This window comes from Seriola lalandi, unplaced genomic scaffold (assembly GCF_002814215.2).
Source record: "Seriola lalandi dorsalis isolate HSWRI2012SDOR001 ecotype SW California unplaced genomic scaffold, Sedor1 jcf7180002054851, whole genome shotgun sequence".
Taxonomy (NCBI): Eukaryota; Metazoa; Chordata; class Actinopteri; order Carangiformes; family Carangidae; genus Seriola; species Seriola lalandi.
The window spans coordinates 333,436-361,088 of NW_019525404.1; the positions used below are offsets into that span (position 1 = coordinate 333,436).

Genomic DNA, 27,653 nt, shown 5'->3' on the forward strand with positions numbered 1-27,653 from the left:
GGTCAGTGGTCGGGGGTGTGTGTGTGTGTGTGTGTGTGGGGGGGGGGGTCAGGAAGGCTTGAGTGGCATTTCAGCCCCATGTGCTTCCTGGAGAGCCAGGGCCAGGAAAGGAGGAACTGGTTCAGGGTGTACCGCCGTTGTGGACTGGTCTGATGTAGGTAGTGGGCGGCGTTGGCGATAGTAAATGGTCAGGGATGGTAGGGTGAAGGGGGAGGAAAAGCACGGGTGAGGAAGCTGGTGGGGAGACGGATGGTCGCGCGGCGTCTTAACAGTGGTGCGGCTGCAGTCTGTGGGAATGTGTGGCTGTGTAGCTGGTGTCGCTGGAGCTGCTCTGGAGGCTGTAGTGGTCCTCCTCCTCGCCGTCGCTGATGCTGTCGACGCTGTCCGCCTCGCCGGGGGTGAACTCCATGCCCTCGATGTCCACCTCTGCACGCGAGAAAAGAAAAGAAAATACACAAGGTTATTTTCAGTAATGTTTAAAAACAGAGCAAGAGAGAGGAAACTGTTTATTTCCACCCAACCATAGGCATATTTATTAAGGAGCCCGCTGCACCTGCGGATTAAACCCGGATTCAAGCCGCCATTAACTCTGGGCAAACAGGCAGATCTTTGTACTCCCACGGCTAATCCCCATCCATTGATAAACAACTGCATGTGTGTTTACCTCATCCAGGATTAGTAAACATACAGTACAACAGTCCTAGCGAAGCATTTCAGGCGAGCGTGTGACACGTGTGAGCAGCAGATGCACCTTGAAGCTCAGGTTAGAGCTGTTCTGTCTGGCCACACAGTCGACCATCTGACCAGCACTTCCACTGAAGTACACTGACGACTTCAGTGTCATGAGATTGGCTTGGGGGTCAGGATAATGGTATTCAGAAAGAACCAGCAGTAGTGGACAGAAGCAATGGAATATTGTTTGTATAAGCTTGTTGAGCTTTTTCAGACCACACTAACAACAAATCCGTAGCTAAAATCAGCAACAGGTCAGTAGCTAAAAAGGAGAGCTTGATTTCTTTATCTGCAGTTTGAGGTATTAACCTTTAACCCCTGGGGGATCACCTGCAAACAAGGCCGGGGCTAATAATCATGTGGCTCAGAGTTTATCAGTGGACAACGAGAGGAGTGCAAACAGCCACGCAGCTCTGACTGAGTTGCAGTGTGGATGACAGCACCATTAGTGTTGTGTTGACAAATGATTTGCAAACAGAAATCATTTTAGGTATAGGCTTTAGGGTACGCGGTGTGCGAGTCAAGACCACGCCGAGCCACACCTTGGTCATTATTGATTTGCATCAAAACCAGAGGTGAGCTGCATATTGTTTACATTAATTTCATAGTTAAATAAAGGCCTGACCACAACAAAGGAGCGTCCATACGGCACGGTCGAGCTATGTGGAGTACACAGTAGAGTGTGGGTGTGCTTGTCATCAATGATGTTTAAGTCTCTTTTTAAAGCCAGCACACCTTGCTCGGAGTCGGTGGAGATGGTGGAGCCCATGCTGTCAGTGCGGATGCGCTCAACAGATCCCGACACAGAGAGCTGCTCCAGGCGGCGTTTGAGGTAGCGGTGCTCTCTCTGCAGCTGCTCCTTCACATTCAAAGCCTTCCTGTCCTGCTCCTCCAGCTTCTGCGGAGACACAAATATAACATGAATCAGTGATGATCTTGGCACCTCCATCTTTACGTTTAACTCTGTACCTTTACACTGCGTGATTATTGTTTATTTATTTATTGATTTACTCATTTTTGTCACACAATTTAAATAACGTACGGGTTCCCCCTAAAGGCCAATGTGGGGATTTTCTGTCTTTTCTCTTGCAATACATTTTGCGTTTTAAAAATAATGAATATTTCCAGCATTTTCCAGTCGAATATTAACAAAGACAGGTAATTTCGGCACACCACATAATATTCTTGTTTCCTAAAGAAAATGAAGTAAAAATGTTATACACATAAACACAGTGTGAGACCAACAATAAAAAAAGCTGCAATAGCAGAAGTTGTCAAGAAAGTGGGACTGATCAAATATCTGTGTTTTGTCTTCACACAAAAAAATGACCTTTTTAACTAAGTTAACTTTTTTTCAAGTTTTGCTGTACAATAAGAAAATACAAAAGGTACAATATGCAAAACAACATCATTTCGTTTGTTGTTATTACCATATAGTTTTAGAATTAGTGTTATTGTTGTCTAACTTTGCTAGAATATCGATTCACATCATACCCCAGAGACACTGTTACTGATGTTATCATGTATGAATGTGATAGCTTATGAAACCACTTTTGTTGTCTATCATCTCCTGCCAGTCCCACCTCTGCCAAAGTTACAAAAGAGTGTATTTAACAACAATATTTCAACATGTAGTAGGGAAGTGACTATGTGAGGTTTGAAGGTTAGAAAGTAAAAATAAAGCTGAGCACCAGTAATAGTTTGACTCAGTGTGGGATTGGATTTTGCACTTATTTGCTCATGAAAGTTTTCGGTGGTGAATCAAAGCGAAGTCAGACACATGTGGCCCATTGTGATACGAGAAGACACAACACAGTAACGAGAATTAGCGCAGATCATCTTGAGCAGAGAGGACATGCATGACAAACAGGAAATGAAGGGTTAAAAAACTCGCTACGTCTGGATTTTCCACCGACCACACTGTTGCTGCTTGTAAACAGCCAGATCAGTACAGCGTGTCCTAAGCTGTACTTACATTTGCAGCTCATCTTCCACATGGCAAGGTCAAGAATCAAATGATATTCAGCTTTGATGTTTTATAGGACCTTCTCTGTAACTGGCACTGCTGCACACTTTCTTTTTTTATATCGCATGTGTGTTTGTGAGCTGAAAGAGTTAATGAACCATGGAGGAGGAGCTGGCCTTAGACAAACTTAACATCCAATTATCTCCTCTCACAAATCTACCATCTATCAGCAACTAAATGTCCTGTATATCCCACTTTGTTGACTTGTTTGTTAAGGGTTTTTTTTTTTTCTTTCAGTCTTTGGAGCAATTTTTTCCAGCAGTCTCTAAACCGCTTTGATTGAAAGATTAGAAAACAATATACCACTTAAAGGAGGCAAGGGAGAAAACCAAACAGCTAGAAGAAATGGGAGGAATGGAATAGAGTTTGGTGCTCTTGAGGCTCAAGAAGGGGGACAAACAAGACTTTTGAAGGGGAATTTCATCTATTTTTAGTCTGCACTAGAACTGCAACTAACAATTATTTTTTATCAGTGATTTGTCTTCCTATGTTTTTTTGAGAAATACAATGTTAAAACTGTTTTTCAAAGGGAGACTTAGCAAACACGTTGTGCACACAGCCAGCCTCGAGTATTTTATTTTCCTCATAAATCTGTGTGTGTTTTTTAGTACCTTGATGTGCATCTTGGCCCTTTTCAGCAAGCTCAGTGTGGTGTGTCTCGTGCTGTCTGGACCCAAAGGCACCAGCTTCTTCAACTGCTCCAAGTACAGCCGTAGTTTGGCACGTCTGCAAACACACACAAGCACAGGGTGAGTCAGCAGCACACGTCCACCAGCAGAAAAGTGAGAGGGTACCCACTGACAAGAGCTTATCTACACATCCCTGAGAGGCAGAAACAAATATGTTCCACATATACTCTGACTTTCATGTCCTTTTCTTGTAATCATCAGTATAAGAAAAGGACATGAAAGTCAGAGTATATGTGGAACATATTTGTACTGATGATTGAAAACTACAAGATTGGGGCGGGGGTGGGGGGGGGGATGCTCTGCACAATTGGTTTTAGGTGTGACTTTGACTTTGACTGTGAAAACGCTGTGTTGACGGGGACAAGTCTTAAAGGTTGCACATGCTCAAAGCTTGCAGAGGCTCCAGCAAACCACTTTCAAACCCCTGTAATGATTTGCCTCCTTGTTGTTCTGCAATGCAAATGTCCTCATCCACCGTAAAAATACTGTAGTATATCAACATTGTGAATCTTCTATAAACCTAAATTTACTCTCGCAGTTTCCAGTAATTAACTAGTCTGAATCCAATGTAATTAACTCAGCTACACCAAACAATGATATCTAGCCAGATATTCAATCAGCCCCAAGTCCAGTACCCAGAGGTCCAGAATAGCTGTAATTAATCCAGACAAACATATCAAAAGTAAGCCAGCATGAGAAAGGAAGTGTCATTCACTCATGCGGTGGCAAAATACACCCACATGTGACACGCAGTCAGCTTACAGTGCCTTAGATAGGAAACGTTTCTGTTTTCAGAAAACGTAAATTATATTTATGTAACCCTTACTGTGTGTCTGCATTTTGTAAACACTAGTGTATTTACATATTTGCATTGCACAAACAAACTACTCACTATTACTAATGCAGAAGACCTTAGTGCAACATACTGACTTCATTATAACTGTGCGGTGTTCAGTGGTGCATTACTGTCGTGTTGTTTGACTGGTGCATTAGAATGAAAACCCTCCTGTGCCCCTGATACTGAGGGTGAGTCCTTAAACCCACAGTCACCAGGTGCAAAAATCATTACTGACCAAAATGACAGCAATGAGAAGTTTCTCATGGCTCTGATGGCTGAACTGATGACACAAACTGTGACCCCAGAAAATACTGCATCCCTGCCAAAGCCCGACAGGACAGCGACCCTGGATTGACGAGCAAACACTCACTGGACGCAGCGTTCGGATGCTGAATTCAGTGATAGTGACGACAAGGCAAAGTTAATCTCTTTGACTTTGTATGGATATTGTACATCATTTCTAAGGACTGCTTTTATTCGCAACATTTTTATCAGCAGATCAGCTCTCCTCTCTGTCCTTGGTCCATTCAAATTTGTTCATAAAGGCCTTTCAATCCTCCATTAGTCAAGCTAGTCCATGAACCGTTTCTTTGTTCTGAGCTAGCCTTCCCCTTTTTCTCCCGTTCCTTTGGCTAACTCTGGCTGAACGGTAAACAAACTCCCAACAATGCAAGGTCTCCACTGGCCATCGCTGCAACCACAATAAACCTAATCAGAGAAATGAAGCTCTCTGGGGCTGGCTACAGAGCCGAGCAAGCACACAGGAGACCACAGCTAGTGCACACACTCTTTACACATGCACACAGTCTTTTCCCTGTTTTTTTTTTTTTCTTTTTTCAGGAAGGGCGTCACCTGTGTTTTTCACATAAAGTAAGACCCTCTCACTAGCGCCGTCTGTTTCATTTAGCGGTCAGCCGGAGACAGCCTGTGGGCAACAATACAGTATCAGGGACTAAACATAATAATCCAAAATCCTAAATGATAAATGTATCTTTAATTCTTAGGGATTTGATCATACTTATAAAAACACACCTGATATTTAAAAAAAAATTTTTGGGGCCTAAAAACCATCTCTACCTCTACAGGTGCACACAGGCGTTCCCAAAAAAAAGGGCGTGTGAAAGTGCACTGGTTCTTTTATTTCCTCCTCTCCCAGGGGGCAGCCTCCCGCCTCTGCCCCCCATCCGCTCAACCCCCTCCACCCCTCTACTCCACCCTGCCAACACCAACACACCCTCATCCCACTGGAAAACAAGTGTCTTCTGAGGACAGGGGTGGGGGCCCACCTCCAACCTGCCCCAGTCGAGCCACATGAAGCACTTGGAGTCCAGCCAGGGGAAGCAGGCAGGAAGGAGCTGGGGGTCTGCAGCAGAGGAGGGGTGTGGGGTGTTTTTTGGAAGGGAGTGGGTCCGAGCAAGTGGATGACTTTCTCTTGCGTTGAAAAAAGGGCTCTTTGAGTGCAGTGTGCTCAGCCTGTCTCTTATACACATCTCTCTGGCATTTTTTACTGGCTTATTCATCACAGGCCCCACCTGTATGCTCACCACATATTTTACCTGGCATGCAGAGGGCTGAAATATGCACAGATGCACTTTCACCATTACCTCTACCACATAAAAATAAAACCAATGTCCCCACCGTTTGGTATTCAAGCCCTCAGATATACCACTTCTTTTCGTTAGGCAGACAACACATGTTGACCTGGAGGTAAACCATACCCTTGTTTTCAGGAGACGTGCACAGCTAGAGCCTTTTTTGGAACAATTTTAACTATGTTAATTGACAATATTAAAGATATTACAGGAAACAGCAATAAATGTATATTGAATAGTGACTAGATTGTAAAAGGAAGGGACAGTGACAAGCTAAAAGTTGCTTTTAGCCAACAAAAAAAGTTGGTATAAAGTTGAGATGGCTAGCTGTTTCCCCCTGTTCCTTGTATTTATGCTAAGCTAAGATAACCAGCTGCTGGTTTTTGCCTCATATTTACCATACATGAGAGTGGTATCAACTTTCTCATGTAACATCCAACAAAACAAATAAATATATTTCCCAAAATGTCAAACTACTCCTTTAAAATATGGGATAACTGTTAATGACAATATACATGTCTGGTTAAATGATGACTATTTGTTCCATGATATGTTGCTTTCTATTTTCCTTCTATCTGTCCTTACTGTGACCCTGCCTAAGAAAAGCTTCATGTGTCTGATGCATATCGATAAGACATGACCCGGTTAAACCTGGCAGTGTGTGTGTCCCTGACAGCTCCCTCCCGGCAGCACGTGTTCCCCTGCCGCGAGACACACTCGCTATTTTTCTTCAAGAGTGCACAGCTGATTTGGAGTTAGGACCCTCCCTCACTCACGTTTGTTATGCCTCAGCCAAGCCCTGGTCACGCAATGTTTATCAGATTGCCTCAAACAGCCATGCAAAGTGCTGTACCAGACAAAACGTGAATGTTGACGGAGAGCAGACAGTTCGCATGGTTCTGAATCACGTCAAATTTTCCAATTTGTCTGGGTTGAAAATAGGCCCGTCTTTGATATTCCACTAGTCACAGTGTGAGAGTGTTGGTGTGGTGTCACATAAGGGTTAAGGCAGATTTCTGGTTTGTCTGTCAGCAAGCGTGAAAATCATTGTAGAGTGCATGCAATACTCAAGAACAGCAATATCATGCTCTAACAACAGCATTTGAACATTAAAAAATTTCTCCTGGCAAATTAAAATAGCTAAAACTGCAAAAATGAAATGGACTACGATTTCTCTGCATGTGAGGATCTAATAGTAAATCTACCATTTGATTTGCTCCGGAGTCATGTCTGCAGGGAAATGACCACCTGACCGTTCTCACGTGCAGAGTACCACGGGATGATTTGTGTCTGATCTCTGCCCCCCCCCCCCTCCTCTTCCCTCTCCATCAGGGGCTCAGTGCCAAAACAAAGCAAAGACGGAGGAAAAAATAAAAGGAACTTTTGCTCAGAGAGCAGCACGCTGCTGAAACTGGAACAAGCTATTTAAACTGCTGACTCCAAGGTTACTGGGTACAGACCGGGCCTTTCTCACGGATCTGATCACACTTTGGAACGTGGAAGGAGAACAAGCATGAAATGTCTTGTTTTGCAGCTTAAGTCAAAGGCGAGGAGTGTATCTACAGCAGCCTGTGTATGTCTGACGGATGCATGTCAAAGGATGTGGATGACCAGTTTTACAGTTTCCACACACACACACACACACACATCGTGGTTCTCACACACTGTCCTGGTGACATTAGTGAGTCCTGCGACCGTCCAGCGCTCTGGGATTGCCGATCTATGGGCACACAAAGAGCTGCAGGGCCTGAGAAGGCGAGCCAGTGCAAACAACGGGCCTTCACTCACTGCACTGTTTAATGAGCTTGCTGCAGCCTAGCGCATTCCTCAACCCATACGCACAGGACTGAGTGGCTTGTCTGGCACGGAGCCAAACCCGCTAAACTAAGGTCAGAGGTCATCAGGAGACACCACTGCAATGTTTCCTCTCACTGCCGGAGCTGACTCGGTGTGCTCCCTGTTGGGTTTGAGGAAAAGAAAAAATGCAATACCAGGCCTCTGGTGTTGTTTTGACTTGAGCCCACAAGACATCAGCATGGAGGATGCACTGCCTGGTCCGCTCCACTTGAAGCAGGCACAGTGATGCAGAGAGTTAGTTTATCAATTTTCTCTCTAAATGAAAGATTATCTAATCTGGGTTTGTAAGGCCTTAAAGGGTAATTCCAGCTCTTTACAATTTGTATATTATATTCATAGTTTTATTCATCATTCTTGTCATTAACAATAACATTGCAGAGATCTGGAAATATCTGGCCTACTTCCACAGGTTTATACACAAAACTGCAATCAGGGATTATTACCTAGATTTTCGATGTGCTCATTTCATCAGTTTTACTTCCAAATAAAGTGGTTTAGTTGAACCAGGAAGTCGGCTTAGGTAATAATTGAACCATTTGCCTTCGTTTTCACTTACAAATAAGCCTGTTCAACGTGACCTGACTGCTTGTGTTTCTTACCCCCATCAAACATCTTTCCATTACTGATAAGATTCACAGCATCACAAGTAGAGTACAAGTTTCTTTCTCTATCTAAAAACTGCCAATATTATTTGTTTATCCTGTATTGTCACTGGTTTTACACTTTCACATGTTTATTCTCTAACAAAACACTTTCTATACAGCATCAGTCATTTAACATTTCGCTTTAACTGTAAAGTAGGACACAAGAAAATGACCAAAAACTTTTCCAAAGCCGAATCTTTCTGCATCTGGTGGCCTGTTTACGGCGCGGCTCTGCTGAGTGAAGTGGAAGCGGGGGCTGCGTTGCGTGAGTGTGGATCACCATGGTGAGGTGGTGGAATTTGGGGTTGCCAGTGGAGTGGCTCCACATCTGGCTAGCAGGTTTCTTGGGAGTACGAGGCAGATGGAGGGAAGTTTGAGGTGGTGAGGGGCCCTACCCAGGGGCCAGCCAACAAACACAACACACACACACACACACACACACACACACACACACACACTAGGCCTTTCAGCAGCCCACTTCATCAGTCTCACTGTCACCCTCCCGCCCTGCCCTGAACCTGTTTACATTTAACACAGATCTGATGTGCCGTCTCTGCAGAACAAGACGGCAGAAAAATAAGACGGCGTTAAACCAGCTCGTGTGAAATTGTCTGTGGTGGTTTGCCACGCTGCCCACGCCAGCGAGACATGAGACACACACGAGACGGAGAGACACGGGGAGACACGAGAGGCTTTTATCATGCCGATTTGAAATGTCAGTCGTCTGGGACAAGCTGTGTTTGTTTTCTGTCATCGAGGATGCCACGCCTACCCTACATCTGCGAGGTGAGACAGAAGAATACGAGTCCCCCATAAACACATTCTCCTGACGGCGGGGACATGGAGCTCACTCTCACATCACTCCGCTCTCCCACGCAAACAGCAACTTGAACACACCACAACAGCAGCTCAGACAGAGGGAGGGGCCCAGTTACACTACTCGTAGAATCACTCTGAAGAAAGAGGAGCGTGCTTGACTGGTGATTTAACAACAGGAAACTGCAGAATTAGGCAGTTTGTTGTTCACTCGTAGTAGTGGCATTCCCACAAAACAAACTGGAATTTCCACTGGGTGTGCTGGGGGATGCCTAGTAATTAGGCTTTTTTTTTCATGTACTGAAACAATCCCCCATGCGAGCATGGATCATTACAAAATTCCTTCCTCAGCACAGCCAGCTTACAGTGGTGTCAACAGAAAAACAGATGTCAAATAGAATTTAAAGAGCAGAGCGTGTGAGCAAACAGAGAGAGGGGGGAGGGAGGGGGTGTAAATAAAGAAAGCCTTCCCTGTGCATCTTTGAATCATTTCAACACAAGGTCAAATGACAGACCTTGACATTAGTTGCCTTCCGCTGCCTGCATTGAAAGGTACATCTGCAAATGTCGGACAGACTAGCAGAGACAAGTTCTGTGAGCTCAGTAAACACATTCCCCTGACACGACAAGCTCTGGTTTTATAATGAATCCTTGTCAATGATTAACAGCCTCCACGTTGACTGTAAAAGTTTGGCTGTTTACTTCTGAGAGGAAGTTGCAGAGCAGCAAAGGTGGGGTCCCAATTTGAGGATCTGGACTCACCTTAAAGGAATCGCAGGATAAATCTGAGAGGTTGTGAAGTGACTAACAGAGAAGGGGACACAACAAAAAAGATTCAATTTCCTCAGAAGTTATTAAAATAAAAACAAGAGGAAAAAACAGATTTATGAATGACAGATTGCCTGCAGCTCAAATCCTCTCTATCACTGCATAATCATACAAGTATTTGCTTGCGATCCCCTGCTTGCCAACAAAACAAGCAGCACCCAATGTGGATGCAGCTGTAGAGCATTCTCGTAATACTCGGTCTGCTAATTTTGTGACCCCCATTCACCCGCAAACTCTTCCCCCTAAACCGCCTCTCTTACTTAACTCTACATTCCAGTGTATGTGTGCATACTCTGCTGACCTGAATTTCAGACTGCCTGTTCACACACACAGAGCAGCCACGTCCTACGCTGCCTCCCATTCCTCCCTTCCACAACGCTCAAGAATGTCTTCGCCTTCCTCCTCCTCCTCAGGCGCACAAGGCTGGTGAGCAAACCATGAATGGTTTAGTCAACACGCTCTCCCCCTTTTCACTTCATTCTTTAATTGTTTTTTAAAAAGAAAGCCATGCACACACCTTGTTAAAATGCGTCCTACGTTGTTGTTTTTATGAGCATCAGCTGCTTTGCAGCAGTAAAGCAAGTTTACTGACACAGAAACGCGGGGTGCCCTGCAGCAGCAACACCTGACAGGGAGCAGGAACGTTCTCACTGCAAATTTAGGTCTACGGCGGGCGTGGTTTAATGCTCAAATATCTCGAAAAGCAACCGCGAATCATCGGCAGGCCTATATTCGTACACAGACAGCGACGCAGTGCAGCAACCATGGCCGGGTTTGACCTGAGAAAGTTGAAGAACCTCTCAGGACCCAGTGACCTCAGGGTGGAGAAATTCCGCATGTCACCTCTGCTGCTGACCTCCAGCTGTAGCATGTTTCTTATTCTTTGAGCACATACAGACTTTCAGTAGTTACAACTCAGTCTGCCCTAAGGCTACATCCACATTGACTTCAGTAAATGTGTAATAGTTTGTAAAGTTGCGTAATATGACTGAAGATATGGGGAGATGCTAGAAATATATCGAAGTAGATATCCCTTTAATATATCTGGTTGCATTAGACCATTGTCGGCAATGTTGCAGATCAATAAGCGGGACTACTTCATGGAAATCATTTTGTGCTATAAAGTATTGGATTTACATGAGTTTTGCATCAAATTGATTAAACGCCATTACATATATTTTAACCACTAGATTCACCGGACACAGAAATCCACATCTTTGCTTAATCTACAAATGCTACAGAAAAATGAGCATATCACAAAATGTATATATGCAGAGCTAAAATATTTAGTCAAATAATCAATTATTTGATTGACCAAAAATTAATCTGAGAGAGTTCTGATAATGAATTCATAACTCAAATTATTTTTTCAAGTACATAATTACAAATCTGTAGTCCCAGCTTCTTAATTTGGAGGATTTTTCCTCTCTTATGTAATAATAAACTCAATATTTTTAGGTTTGAACTGTTGGTGTGAAAAGATTGCTCCATTTACTTTTCACTACAGGGTCTGACTGATATTTAATCTGTATTTTAGCTGGATGTTTCTATACATTTTTCAGGTTCAGTTATTAAATGCATTGGTTGTGAGATGTGGCTGACCTTTGTTTGTAGGTGTGATATGTTGGAAGGGTCAGCCCACTTTGTATATTTTCAGTTTTCTTTCTGGGTTGATGAGGTTGATCAGCAGCTCAGTTAGGGAAAGGGGAAACAGGTGTGTGTGATTAGGTCCTCGCAGTAGTAATGAGGGACAGCGCGGGTGGCAGCTTGCTGTGAGAATGCAGATTTTTACTTCTTTGATGTTGTGGTTTAAGTTATTTTTTTGTTGAATTTCCTGGAGTTCATTTTTTTCTGTTTGGTGATATTTTTGTTAATAAAATAAAAAAATTTGGAACATCTCTTTTAAAGTTTCCAGTGAAACACCATCATCTGCCCTTTTTATGGGGTGGCGGCACCACAGTTGGACAAAACAATGTATTTGAAAATGTCACCTTGGGCTCTGGGATATTTTCATTTACATTTTTCACTATTTTCTGACATTTTATAAACTGAACAATTGACAGAAAATAATCCGGAGACTAATCAACAATGTAACATGTATTCATGTTGCAATATAAAACTAGGCGAACCATGATATAAGATTATCCATGTGGTACAGCCCAAACCAACTCGAATGTTAGGTCAGATTCACTGATTTCATGTTGAATATACATGTTGCTACAAATTACAACATGAGCCTTAATGATGAGGCCACATCACTCATTAATCTGGTTTATTGGCTGCCCAAGGCCTAATGACTCCAGTTCACCACACACATGTGAGTGTAACTGACAGTGTGGCATATGAGGAAGTAAAGTATAAAAGCCACGTGCAATCATATGAGCACATGAATGCCACATTAAAGCCCAAACTTTCTTCACTTTGTTTATGAAGCAGCGTCTTTTAAAAATTATAATAATAATAATAATTCATATTTAAAAGCAGCATGTGGACTTGACATGACCTTTACTTCACAGTGTGTGTGTGTGTGTGTGGAGTGTTCAATCCACATTAAAAAGCAGATTAACAGGCCCATCAAAACTCCTCCACATAAACTCACTGTCACAAAAGAAGATTTACACCTCAAAAGAGTCGCAACGGGCGCAGATGAGTCTTGGCAGGATCAGGATCAGTAAAGAATGATAAAGGCCCTGTGTGAGGTGAGGGGCTCTGCCTTTCTGCCTCAGGTTTCTGCTGACTCAGACACTGGGGGAAAATTAGAGCAAGAATGAGGAGAAAGAGAAAAAAAGATAACAGAGAAAACAGATGTGGTCTCTGGAGACAGAGAGTAGAAGGTACAGGGGTGAAGTAAAAGGGCCATGGACAGCTCTACCTCCCACCACCATAACTCAAACAGCTCAGTGAGGTGCTGTTGCTGCTCCTGCTGCCCAACACGGCTTATAGACACACACACACACACACACACACACACACACACACACACACACACACACACATACACACACACACACACACATAGGTGAGCTTCACTCAGGGGGAAAGAGTTCCTCAAAGCCAAATAAGTCATTCATCACAGCTGGGAGTAGAAGACACTGGGAGAGTAAATTTAATTAGAGAGAAGATTAAACCGTGACAAACTGAGAGCCTACTCCTGTTTCCATGAAGTGTGTGTAAATTTAAAGTTAAGTACAAGAGGTGTCACACAGTTGCTGCACATTATCTGCAGCAGGGAAATACAGTGCAGTGTATTGCGAACACATTTTGTTTGTTGAAATCAATCTGCAAACTCTTGAGTAATCTCTGAAATGAAACTGAGAGCACCTGACAGACATGGGTCGTGTTTGTGAGGTAAAAATAGTTCCGTAAATCCTTTTGTCAACTGAGGTGAGCAGTGAAAACATTCGAGTTGCCCGGCCTTACGTGACTGGACTCAGATTTCCTGTAAACAGGTGATGTGTGAGAAACAAAACGTCTGCAGTTTCGCAACATCTTTGGCGTAGCCAGAAAAGGAAACTCGTGGCATGGACGAGTCTCGTCAGAGGCGTGATCACGAGCGGTTGAACTCAGAAATGGGAAGGAAGCAATACCATCGGAGACCAACCACACAGTAGCATTTGGTTTCACAGAAACGTCAAGCTGATGCTCAGCAGCTCTGTCCTGTGCCAATACAATGATGAGAGGAAATAAAAAAAAAAAAAAACCTGCAGAGTCACTGTTGAGATGGTCTATACAGAGCTGTCATGACTGTGCTCAGGCTGCAGCAGATAAGCAGGTTGTGTCAGGACAGGCGACACTATGGGACGACGCTGGCACCCACCCAGACGTCTCACTCCGATAACAGGACACAAATATATGCAGGGTGCCTCCTGAATGGCTGTCCCAAGCCAGAGGACAGTTTCACTAAAGACACTTAGCATGCACAAGATCACTGAGCAGCAGCAAGTCAGAATGGTGTCTACAGGAAATGGAAAAATGTGGACAGAACTGTGTCTGAAAAACTTTCACATTAGACTTTGACATACTGGCTTCAAATGGATAGATGGCTTGTAACTTTTGTTGGCAAGCAAAATGTGTCTGTAGAGAAGAGTCTTGTATGTCTGGTCTGGTTTGTATTCTTGCTTGATTTCAATCAAAATGTTCAAATTTTAAGCCATTTTAAGTTCTTTAAACAAAGTTTCACTTTTGTTAAAAGATAAAATGGAGTTTAGTAGAAATGCGTTTCTCAGAAGTGAATAATTGACATCAATGTAACGACTCTAACGTTGAACAGACGTTAAATTTTCAACGGAAAATTGAGTTGACGTCGAAACAGCTGACATTGTGATGTTTAGCAGACGATGGGTTTTGCTCCCAACCTGAATGTCAGTATTTTATATGTCAAGTTGACGTAGGCATTAGACATTTGGTGACCGTTGGATTTTGTTTACTGAGAACGAAACTTTCATCAGTATTCTACGTTAAATTAAGTTCTTGAAAATCAAGAAATTCCAGCTACATTGGTACCCAGAATTACCTGTAAGATAACCTGAATTAACTAGTATTTGACTTTTCACAATAGATTCAATGGCACCAGCCCCATTGTCTACCTCGTGAATTGCGATGAGTAGAAAGATGACTGTTCTACACGAGCATGAAATAAACAAACCAACACATAACCAAATAAAGAAAGTGAGTCAGGCCTCAAACAGCAGCACCTCCCTCAAGTGGCATCCGAGGGCGTGAGGGGTGTCGAACTTCAGGAAACAATACAGCAACTGATGTAGATTAAACAGGCGAATCAAAGAATCCAGACTAGTCACACAGTCATTAAACTGGTTGGACAGGACTACTTATGTTTTCTTATGAAGCATCAGCAGACAGACAAAAGATCAACCAAGGACACTGAAAATGTTGGATTAATTCCAATTGTTAGCATACCAGTAGGATCTTTTCTTTCGGTTTCTCTTGATTACGTATGTGTAAAAAATACCCATTGCAAGTTCTAATAACTCAAAGTGACATCTTCAGATCACTTGTTTTGTCCAACCAGTATTTCAAAACCAAAAAATATCAATATAAGTCATACACAACAGAGAAAATACGCAAAAATCCTCAGATGTGAGGACCTGGTATCAGCAAATGTTTGACATTTTTGCTTGATAAATGACTTAAATGAGTGTCAGAATTGTTGTTGATTCATTTTCTCTTGGTAGATCAATCAGTTAATAATTTCAGCACCACACCTCACTTAAACAATATCCTCAAGCCTCAAGTCACAGTTTCAACCTTTCACACCTCTATGTTGGAGTAATGACATGTCATTTTGGGCCACAGGTCCAGACAGAGATTGAATCGGGATGCATTGTGATGCAAACGATCACAGTGATACTTCATCACTACAGGGCCTGTCATTACAAATAAGTAGTTTGAAAGAATAAGGCAGGGCAATACTTTCAAATACAGAACAATACTTCACTTGTGGACAATGTGACTTGCAGAGTTTTAAAGCATTTTCACTTATTTATATTATTACATCATGGCCAAAATACTACTGAATACATGAGAGAACTCATGTTTTAACATCAGTCATGACACTGCACTGGACGTTGAAAAAGAAAAAAACGTATTTTTTAGAAACTTGCGGCCATAGTGATGACAAGGGAAGTGAGTAAAGCGATTATGGAACACTTTACTGGCAATTGCATTTGTCAGTTTGACTGGACGTCACTACATTGGTAACCAACCACACCCCATCATCGGACGTGAGGTAACTGTTGTGTCTCAACACCTGCGCTGTAATCAGCCGGGGCCTCCTCTGTGTCTCAGGTCAGAGAGGGATATGTCCGCACTTGTCTCTCTCTGCTCTACACACATCCATTGCTCACTCTCAGACATGTGACTGACAAACCCCAATCCCTCAATGTGGGTGACAGAGTGTCACGCACATACAGCATAACACACCCATCTCAGCTTCTGCTCACATGCTGATAGTCACATCAGCTGTTTCCTAAATCCTCTCGAGCAGGCAGTTTTTTGAGAGTCAGTTGGGCTGACCTTGATACAAAAAAAAAAAAAGGGCAGCTAAGTTTTGTGTTTCGAATCCTGACAAGAAAGCCCTTTGGATCAGTGAAGTCACTTCCCCTGTTAGTGAAATCAAAACAGACGCCTGTGCCTTTAATGAGCAAGGGTATCACATCACCACGAGCTAGTGCTGTACCCCGAAGGAAAGATAAGAAACAGAACATGTTTCTGAGTTGCAGTGAGGTGCATGCTGGGAGTAGTAAAGCGAGATCATGGTGCGCGTGCGTGCGTGTGTGTGTGTGTCATCTGTGGCCCTCTCACTTTGGAGAAATGACAGGCGAGGCACAGATTCACCACGCCTACGCTCACAGTATCAGTCTGGGCAGGATTATCACATTACTGACAGGATTCCCCTTCCATACAAGGTAACGAGTTTCATCCATGAAACAGAGACAGATCTAATCAGCATGAAGGTGCTCTTTGAAATCAGCTTATTATCCATTTTCACACATGAGGAATTAATTGATTAAATCTCTGGCTCTTTGAAGATGACCCCTGATTCCATCTGGTGCTTTTGACTGAGAGAAATATGTCTGACGTTTACCTGCAGCCAGCATCCCCTCACTTCATATGTTAGGAATTCAGTATTGCTGGGTACAGATATTTGCGTGTACCAGACAAACATAAGAGGACAAACAACTTCAGACGTCACCTCACCTGTGTTTCTCCAGCTCGTTGTGCGACGATCTGAAAGGACAAACAGATAAAGGCAAAGATTAGTGTCAAGATAGCAAGCAGCAAAACTTCTAAACAAACTTCAAGAGTTAGGATGGGATGTAATGAATAATCCCAAGGTGAGAAGCTTGGTTAGTAAATGTTCTGATCTAAATGTAAAACAGATTAGAGCAAGATGTTTGGAAGAGAGTGCCAAGTAACAGCAGATCTGAGAAACATTCAGGAAAAATGTGTCAAGACATCAAAGAAGGGCCTCGATTTTCCTCAGCTTTTTGCTTTCTTTCTGCCTCCAGGTGGCTCTGGGGCTTTTAACTGCTGTAGTTATACAGGGCGAATATTGTAACACTTTATAACAGGCCTTATCTGTTGCATATTCATTCTGATTTGGTGAATTAAGGATACAGACATGCAGAAACTTGGTCACACATTCTGGAAATAGATATCCATGACAACCGTGCAAAAATAAAGCCAGATTTTTTAAAGTCTTTTTCCATATCTGTGTGACATCTGTCTGAGAGCGAGAGCAGAGGGCAAAAATGGCCCAGAGAGAGAGAGAAAGAGAGAGAGAGAGCAGTATCTGTGACACTGCACAACATCCCCCTCCCTGCTCGCCCAGCACACATACAAACAGCATGCACGCACTGCTGTTGTTTCCGCACGCTGGCTGGACATGGGATAAAAACACACCCAGACGTCTGGAGGCCTAGACGCTGCAGAATTCCTCAGCATGTGGGCTATCCCGAGGAGAGTCTCTATTATGATGTGCAGCCAGGAGCAGCGAGGGCACTGCAGTCCCTCTGAAACAGGGCCTCTGTTCATGAGACCGTCATGGATACCACGGCAATAAAAACAAAAACAGCAACAACAAAGGGCCAGACTGACAACAAGCCCTTTCAGATTTTCCACAGTTTGAGAGCCCTTGAGCTCGTGAAGCAGTGGTTCACACAGCTGTGCTGGAGGAGGCCGGGGCATCTGCACAGCGACGCCGCTCGCTGCTCCAAAGGGGTTACAGTTGACCGTGCAACTGGGGATAATGTGGCGCCTGCACAAAATCATTCAAGAGGGAGCACAGGATGTTGCACTGTTGCTAATAACCTGATCCAAAAGGCCAACAAAGAGCTTTAATCCATCATGGAGGAAGTTGGGAAACTGAGGGAACGTCCCAGTCAAAGCACAGGGCCATGACCAGGAAATCATACGGCACATTTCACAGGAATAGAATGCACATGGACTGAAGGTTGATGCACATCTTATGTAAAAGAACGGTGTGGCATGCAAAGGACTATGTGATGTGATGTCATAAACTCAGCCCTGCTTATGAAAGGCCTGTAAATTGGCCTTATGTCACCTTTTATATGGGAAGTAAAACTGCCAAAGCTCATAGTCAGAGTACCTTGTGTGTATTTTCCCACATTCCCACAGAATTTCAAGGATGTAAAAACAGTTTAAAAGGCGTTTTCTAATTTCATATCTAATGTGACAAAAAGGTGAAGCAGGAAAACTAATAATAAAATTCCAGCTATCACTCTTTTTTTTTTTTTTTTTAGAAGTGTTTTGATTTAACAAGAGCCAACCAGGAAACAAGGAAACTCCACCAGGGTTTCTTCTTTCTCTGTGCTGAAATAGGCTGATTTTGTTTTCTTCACATGCCCTAAATATTGCACCATTGCAAAAACATGTCATCTGTTTAATTTGACGATTTGATCATGATATCAAACACTACAACACAAGTTGTTGATGCTAAAAAGCAAGCATTTTGCTTTTTAACTGATAGCCAGCTTCTGTTAAAATTTGGTTTCAGTTCAAACGTGAAACATGGTTTTACCTCACTAACCCCCGCTCCCCACACCATCCTGCTGATGCTTAAAAAAAACTGCAAGAGAGTATAAAGAGAGCTTGGAAATGTGCCCCACTTTTTTTTCACAGCCACGAGAAAAAGGAGGGAAAAGCAGGTCTGGTGCATGAAGCCCAGTGAGTCACAGTGTGTATGTGTCTGTTTTAGCCACCACACCCACCTGCCACATCTCCACGCTCACACACCCCTCACCCACACACACACACTTACTTATGTTCGGCTGTCAGAGAATGTATCAGAGGAATGTGGAAGGGGCCACTTTCAATATGACAAAAATAAACTTTCAGATTTACAAAACCTGAAGAAGGAGTGTAATTACAATAGTGATACTACAGGCCAACATGCTGTATGTGCAATGATGTAACTCTGAGACTCACTACTGAAGAAATCAGGCTCACTGTGTTTCCCTAAACTAATATTAGCCAACAGGAAATGTTTTTTTTTTTATCAGATCTTTGACGTGCTCGTCTTTTTTGGGAATGAAACTGGGCTGATGAGGACACATTATGCAAATGTTTCTGGCAAGTTTCACCAAAAACACATTAACGGCAAATCACAGATTTGATGGACTCCTATTTGAATGAGTTCACTGTTGCACACCTGGGCAAAATAACCTTGTAAAAATGTGTGTGTAGTCTAGGATGTAAAAGTCTCCAATGTGGACATGAACTCAGGAGAAAAAGGGGATTCCTGGTGAGGGTGTGTCCCTCACTTATTTTAAACCCCTCTTTTACAGCAACACAGTGAAAGAAAGCTAATCGTCACCTTTTAAAATAATCTATTAATTGGCAGGTAGGTTTTCAGGCAAAATGCCACTCTCTCTGGTTTCAGCCTCTCAGATGTGTAGCTTTGACATACACAGTTGAATATCTTCAGGTTTTGGACAAATGGTTGCATAAAAGAAGGCCATTTTATAGACAAAACAGCAAATCAATTAATCGATTAGTCAAGAAAATAACTGGCAGATTAATTGATGACGAAGATAATATACAATACAACCCTATAAGCTTTCCTCCTACTGAATAGGCCTTTTTAGTCCTTTTAGGCTTAAACATTAACCAGCTGATGTTTAAATGACCTTTAATCAGCTGTACAACTGGTCTACAAAGAGTCAGTTAGTCACAGGACTGAAGCGAAACTGAAACTTGCATTTACTTACGTAAAGTAATTCAGTGTAACGTTATACCATCGCAGTAACTTCTATAGTAGCTAAAGACTGTGAAAGCATACTGTAGAAACGGGGTCAAACTCTGAATGAATTCGTGTTGGTTAAAGTTTCACAAAGAGAGAATGAAAACCAATGGATACTCTGATCAGAGGCTTCGATCTACGGTGTCACAGTCCACAATGTGAGTATGTGTATGTGTGTGTGTGTGTGTCTGGGTGGAAGTAGGAGGTGGATGGGGTGTGCATGGACATGGGACCCCACAGTAAAGAATATTTACTTTCATTTGACATCAAACACACAGACACAAATATACAAATCAAACTAACCACATGAAGAAAGGGGCATGTCAAAGCGTTGCACAGGTGAAAGCATGATAGCCTGTGTGAGACAGGGTGCAAAAACGAAAGGTTACGTGCATGTCGGGTGTGCTTTCTCTCAGCATGGGAAGGCTGTTTTTTTTTAGGTGTGTGTGAAACACAGAGAGAGAGAGAGAGAGAGAGAGAGAGAGAGAGAGCTGCTAGAGTTGACAGTGTACGCGTGGCAGTGTTTATTGGAGAGACCAAAACAGAGAGCCCAGCCCAGGCAGCAAGAAAGATGGCAGTGTGCATGAAAACAGCTCTCCTCCACTCTATGTGTGTGTGTGTGTTTCTATAAGCTGGCATGGAGACAAACAAATACAAAAGCAAGGAATATATTTACCTATTGTTCTGAGTCTTTCTGGAAATGGGCGATGCTTTCGTTTTCTTTCTGGAGAAGTCGCTACTGTACGGTAAAACAGATGCATAACCGTGTTCTGCCTCTACGATGACACACAAAACAAAATGAATTAAGTTCATTTATTGTGATGTCTGCAAGGATAAGAATAAAGTGAGCTGCCACTGAGTCGGAAACTGTGAAACATGAAATAGCTTCAGAGGCTAAATATCAATTCAAGAGGAACAGTACATCTATATAGCTTCCAATATACGTCCATATAGCAATGTGTAGCCTACAGCAATCTTTATATTTTAGACAGTCAATAATACATGGCCATTTATGACTATCTGTCCCTGTGATACTCGCTATATTTTCAATGTCACTCTTGTTTCCCTACAAAAAATACTGCCCTCAAGTGTATATACCAAATGCTTTGTATTAGAAACACTGCAAACACAGTCCATATACATGACATCCTTTAAATAATGAATTACAGTTACTCTTTTTCTAGCATAAAGGCTACTCGGTCCAGCTTGCGCCCATCGTCTGGTCTATGCCCCATTGTCTATAAAGTGACATCATACCTGCACTATGGCAGGGCACGTTAAAACTTTACATATGCTAGACTGTGAAGCCAGCTGCCACCCTTAATTCTCCATTCACAAAATGATCGTGAAATGCTGTCAACTTGGCAATTTAGCGTGAAATACCTCTGTCTCTTCTTTCCAAGTACTCTGCAGCCTCCAGCAGAATTAAAAGAGAATTAAGTTCCATCCTGTTGTTGTCTCGTTATAAAAATAGAAATAATCTATTTACACAAATGTACAAGTCATAAAATAATGGAATGGAAATTTAAAAACTGTTTCAGAGCGATGTATGTGCGCTGCTATATTCACTTCTGAGTCTTGGTGACTCCAAACTACAGTATCAACAGCACCTAACTAAAACTCAGCGAAGGGAGTGATCGCATCTCTGTCCAATAAGAAAAGCCTGGAGGCGGGCTCCCCGGGTGTGTCTTAGCCAATGAGCAGGTTGAAAAAGGTAAGATGCGATTCGATTGGCGTGACAGTATAAAAGTCATCGGGGACATGCCCTAGCAACAGCCTGAGCGACCCGCCCCTTCTGTAGCTGATTGGTTGGCCACAGAGACTAGCGGTCTCTGATTGGCTGGGATGAATCCGGGCGTGTGTTGTGGTTGAACTTGGGGTGTTGTTGTCGTTGCCAAATTTGATAACTTCTCTAAAGTAGGGTTTTGGATCTGAACCGTGAAATAAACTACATTCAACAGCCACTCAAATAGGGCACTTGTATACACGTCAGCTGTTTCTCACAGGAGTGTGTGGCATGGCAGAATTACTCAGACTGTTTGTGTTTTCATTTCCTGTCCAACTCATCATGAAAGTCCTGTATGAGTCTGCAGAAGCAGTATTTGGTTGCTATAGATTGTGCTGGTGTTATTCGCACGGTTGGAAATGTAAAGTTGCAAAGCACACATTTTACTTGAGATGTTTGACACATATTTTACTTATTATTACATGAACATCATTTGAATGATACAAATAAATCATCAATGGTCATGAAGTGCAAGTTAGCTCATAAACTCTGTGTTTGGTGTCCTAAACAAGTCATTTTACACCCTTGACCACATTTTCTTTGCAATTTTAAATGTACTAACAGAATAGTAAATTAGCAGAAATCTCATGCCTTTTTTTTTTACATTCTTTATTACTTACAAATAAAGTTCAGCACGTTTTAATATTTGTTGAGCTTTTGTATGTTATTCTTGATAGTTAGTTGATACATAGTTAGAGCTGAAAAAATGAATTGGTTCAATGACACAAAATTGTCTACAAAAATGTTAGTTGTCAGTTAGGCATTTAAGTCAGTTTCCAGCTTCTCAAATATGAGTATATACTGTTCATGTACTATTGTGATCCAGATTTAATTCCTGAGGCAATGTTTTGCATGTTGCCATCCATGTTTTGTTTACCACAACAGAGTTTACATCCAAGTATAAGTATAAAAATGAGTTGCTCTGCATGGCAGGCACTTAATATGCAGCCGGATGTTTGTGCATCAGATTGCTGGAATACATTCTGAAGCAATCGCAATGAACTTACAATAAAGCAAGTGACTTTTAAAGGTTCTATATGTAAGATTCAGAAAACCCTTGTTAGTAATGACACCGGTGGCTGTTAAGTGAGCTGCAGTCAACATCCTGTTGCTCATGTGCATGTTAGCATTCCATAGATAGGCACAAGCGAGCATCCTGGGCATCAGCCAAAACAGTGATGTGATGGTCAGACAGGGAAAGAATTCCAGCCCTGTGGTGCTTGGATATAGTGCCAATTTAAGGATTACCAGGATAAGAAGGAGGAGTAGTCTACCCCTCCTTCACCACTAAACCATGTGGAGTTTTGAATGGGATGAATTGGGACTGCATACGAGAGACCAGTAGCAACGTAAATGTGAGTGCATGGAAGGAATGTCTACCGGTAGCGGCGTGACGCTGTGGACTTATCTGCTGGAACACGCTTTCAGCACACCCCAAAAGACAGGCACACAGAGAGAGACTGACAGGGATGGTAAAAATTCTATGGATTTTTTTTGACGGTCCATTGACCCACTGGTGCAGCAGCCCTCCAGGATTTGTCCCAGTAGTCTGGATGGCCAGTCCGACAACATGAGACTGAACGTGATTGGCATCCTGCTGATAGATGAGATAACTACAGTTACATTCTTATTATAGTTTGACTATAAACTATATTTTAGACCATACTTTACTGTGCAGCACTGGCACAGCACTAAAATGAAGCGTGGTCATAAGTCTGGCTCTGTGAGACTATGGTTTGACTAACTTCATGTTTTTTTGAATTAGGAATTATAAAATGTAAAATTGTTATCAGCTGATGTTTTTTTGCTTATATGGAGCGTGTGAGAGGGTCTGCGTTGTGCTGGGAGCCAGTGTTTTGTTGATGTCAGTGGACAACATTTTTAAGCGAATGCTAGCAAGTGTTGCACACCCTTGGCAGAGAAGAGAAGAACTGAGGCAAGGCATCCGTGAGTGAGCATAAACGTCACATCCTCTGTATTTTGCCATAAAATTGTTCCCGAGTCTTTTACATAGAAATCAGTCAACCGGCTGTTATAGGCAACCAAGAAAGTCTAATTTTCTAAGTTATGTTGCAATCTGTTCACACATATGCAATAAGAATGCGATTAATACATGTGAATTGCTTCTTATTCTTATATATAATACCATTGAAGTGAATGATGAGGAAAAGGTCCTGATGATCAGAGCCAGAAACAATATTTTAGTTGTAGTTTAAAAAAAAAAAAGTACCACACAGGATCCTAATGGGGCTTGTACTGACAATTTATCATACATTTGCAAGTTTGTTACTGTCAGTTTTGTACATATGAACAAGCTGGAATTTAAAAATGATGTAAAATGTGTAAAGCTGTGTGTGACACTAGCAGCCAAACAAAGTTAGAAGGGTACCAGTGGTGCTGAAATGTACTATATCCATTTGTATAACATATTATGAAAAGACTGAATACTGTGCATTGTTTGTATATACACAGCTGCCTGTTTATTTATACCTAGTTAATATATTAACTGAGAGATGTTTTTTCAGTATTTACTTTCATCAATATAAATTGGGTGGGAAAAAAATAAGAAATACCTCTCACTCTCAACACAACATAATTCATCAATACCACAAACTGCAGCTTCGCAAAAGGCTATAAAAGGTTCCTCAGAAGTTTCAACAAAACAAAATAAACTGGCAGCTAAGTGTATATGTTATTTTTTGCGTCAAGTAAAAAAAACAATTGACATTTATAAAAAATTGTGATTATATTTGGTTGACCAAGCTGAAGCCATGCAGAAACCACATTCAGCTGCAAATGAAACTGTATAAATGTATGTATGTCAATGTATTTCCTGTGTTTAGCCTGTTGTTGTTGTACATGACTTAATTTCAGTGTGTAACTCCTATTTACTGTAACATTTGCAACACATATTTCATTACAAATTCATTGTTGCCATGATGCAGACAGGTGTAAAGCCCCTGATGGTGTGGATGGGTTCTATGATATGTTGACTATCCTTAGTTTGTCCTTTTATTACCTACTTATGAAGCAAGGCTGCTTGCCAGTGAGCTGATTAGTGATCTCTCCTCCCATGCAATTTTAATTCACTAAATACAGATCAGAACAGGGGAGATATTTGCTTTTTTGTGTCACTCTTTAAGCTTTGATAGAATACAATGATTTATTTATGAGGCGGTTTGATAGCTTTTCACAGGAGGATAGTGTTTTCCGTCCTGCCCGCATGTACGTTCTTCATGCCGATGTGAAGACACAGTAAACGAGACAAAATTAGCCTCGCTACATCCTCGTTTGAAACTGTGCAGCTGGTGTACAGTCATAGTGAGAATATAACCCAGTCACAGTGCAACTGTGTCACAACATTAATGCATTTCTCCGATCAAGTCTGATGTTGTGTTGGAGCACGCCTCATGACTATTCCTCTGGTAATTATAGAGAAGTTATGCAACTTCTTATCATGGGCTGACATATGCAGTGATGTCAATGCACTGTGCCACTGAACTCTGTACATGCAGCTCATTTCTGATTGCAGGAGGAGGTTTATGGAGTCACATGGGGTGTTTGTCTTATTAGGTTTTATTGTGTGAACATTTGTTTGACCTCACTGCAGGTCAATGCAATCAAGCAAAGGCCTGCAAGAAACTTGACCTTGACCCTGCAAGGATCTTTTATGTAAGCAAGCATTCATCAACTTGTGCATGTTATCATGTATTCACGCTGCACGGTTCTGTTTCCTCTCTTACTCTCGTGGACTTCAGTAGAAAATTGTGGCATTTTGCTGCTGTATTTTCGGCATTTATGTTGTGACATGGTTTGACGATCATTGCAGTTACAGCTGCAAGTTAGGCCAAGAATCCTTTTTAAAAATGGGTTAGTATGGTTAATGAATGCTGATCAAGGAGACACAGAGGGAATACTCAGATCTTCTATTCTATCAAAATGTAGGAGGCTTACAAAATAACTTGTATAAAATGCTTGTTAATCTACTTGAATTTTGGATTTAAGCCTGCATCATAGATTAGATATTTTTTAAAATTACAACCTAAACCAGTCAAACAGTGTCATGGAGATCTGCAAAGTTTGGCTGCAAACCCAGAAAAAATGGTTTAATTTAATATCAATTGTCTGTAATCTATTTTCATGGTACGCATGACACAAAAATATTGCAGTAAATTATTGTCATCCCAGAAACCCCCTTGGTGAAATGTGCCAAATGTGTTTGGCAACCTCTGATTTAATGGGTGTAAATGTAATAATAATTGGTCATTTTCCAAAGTGCTCACTACAGTACAGAAATTCAACCACCCTTTTGCATCATATGAAAGGAAATAGCCTTTGCTCTGCTGCATGCTTCTATTTATAGGCTTATCATCTGCTCTCTGATCATAGTGGCTCAGGCCTTGCATTGCTCACTGCCTCAGGCCTGTCAGCCAAACATTACTCTCTCCACTGTTTGTTTGTTGTCTTCCAGCTTGCTGAAATATCTCGATCCAGTCGACCCACCAGTAACCAGCTGGCCTCAATGGGTCATCAGTGACCAAATCTGCACTGAGAGTAAGAGCATTAGGACTCTATTTTTTCAGGAAAATTTTGGTCATAATATCAACCCTTCATGCACTTGCACTACATTAGACTATTACCTATTAATATTTGTTTCGCTGTGAGCAAAAAACATGTTATTTTTAGAAAATGAGCCTCATTGACTTGACTTCAGATATAATTATTTCCGTGTCAACTGTAACTACAAGTTTCTTCATTGTGGTCTTCAACGCCCACTTCAAAATCTTCTCAGTCTCAGTCTCAGTCTCAGTCATTTTGCCCCTTTCCCTTGTTTACTTGCTTCTTATTGGGTGAACTGTTTGCAGTCACATTTAATACATACCACACCAAGACCTGTGTTATATCTCTGCAGATGCCCTCCATATGTAAATACTGCAAACATGAGACTATTAATAACTATTAAGGATGAAAATGACAAGTATGTTCTTCACTGTCCAGTTCTGCCATATGCAATAGTCATCAATTGTAAAATCAATTTGGTGAATTGAAAATCTAAGGTTTAATTCTCCTGTTTCATTCGATTTCCATTTTTAGGCATAACTGAGGCACAAACCATCAGCAACATGTGTTTTCTGCTTCCTCAACTGCAGCAGGCGGTCTCAAAGTGATAATCCCCCAATCAAAGTGATGTTCTCAGGAAATAACCCAAATGTTTTCAATATGTGACTGGAGGGTGGTTCCTTTTTAACATGAGACTACTCTGTCAGTCTCATTGCATTAACAGTCATGCCTGTGGCTCATAAAACCTCTTCTGACAATAAATAGTCTGGCAACATGGAGCCAGGACAGAGAGTGAGGACAGACATGCCAAGTCTGAGGGCAATCAGTTTGTGTCAATTATTTTTTATCTGTTGACCTTCCTTTAACCAGGATGGACTCTTTAAGATCAGAATTGAATCACCACCATCTGAATAAAGACATTTTGTGCTCTTAATGTGCATACTGTGAGATTACCTTGATGATTTTTTTTACCCCCCCCCCCAAAAAAAAGACCTACTTGCTGAACGTCAATATTTTCCAGCAGTGTTTACCATCTCATTAAACCCTGATATTGTTAGGGTCCATGCTTGTGAGAAATCACAGCTCTGCTACAGTGTGCTAATGTGGCTCCAGAGTATTCGTTATTCAAGTAAGCTAATGAGAGAGCAGGGTTGGGGAGTTGTTTATCTTGTTGACACTGATTGTTTACCGACTACCTTCCTCCCTTTTGCAAGCACCCCCCACCTCCCACTTCATTCTTTAGGCCAAAGGTCAGTTACTGTAGTCTGCTTTCCACCATTTTGAGACCACACTTTAATCAGGATTAGGCCTGTTAATGCCACTCCACTCTAGTGTAACTGGAGAAAGGGCTGAAGTCCATGGAGGCATTTTGTATTTTCTGTCTGCAGGCCTGGGACCAGATTATTGTTAAAGGGGTAAAATCGAGCCATATAGGCTGTGTCAGCACTGAAAGAGATGCTAAAACCCTGAGCCGATAGAATTAAAGCCCATTAAAAGGCTAAGA

General features: G+C 42.0%; 1 protein-coding gene and 1 long non-coding RNA gene across 2 annotated transcripts; one reads left to right on the forward strand and one right to left on the reverse strand.

The window, feature by feature from the left end:
- Positions 1 to 6: 6 nt before the first annotated feature.
- Positions 7 to 21,400, reverse strand: mxd4 (MAX dimerization protein 4). The gene is made up of 6 exons (XM_023427107.2): positions 21,187 to 21,400; positions 20,480 to 20,579; positions 16,740 to 16,769; positions 3,370 to 3,484; positions 1,468 to 1,630; positions 7 to 426 (listed from the first exon to the last, which is right to left on the reverse strand). The coding sequence occupies exons 1-6, from the start codon at positions 21,248 to 21,250 to the stop codon at positions 266 to 268; spliced, it is 633 nt and encodes a 210-aa protein (XP_023282875.1). The 5' UTR covers positions 21,251 to 21,400; the 3' UTR covers positions 7 to 265.
- LOC111670405 (uncharacterized) lies at positions 19,633 to 27,083 on the forward strand. Its single transcript, XR_002761868.2, has 3 exons — positions 19,633 to 19,961; positions 26,061 to 26,143; positions 26,684 to 27,083. It is a non-coding gene; the product is annotated as an uncharacterized LOC111670405 (long non-coding RNA).
- The last annotated feature ends 570 nt before the right edge of the window (positions 27,084 to 27,653 follow it).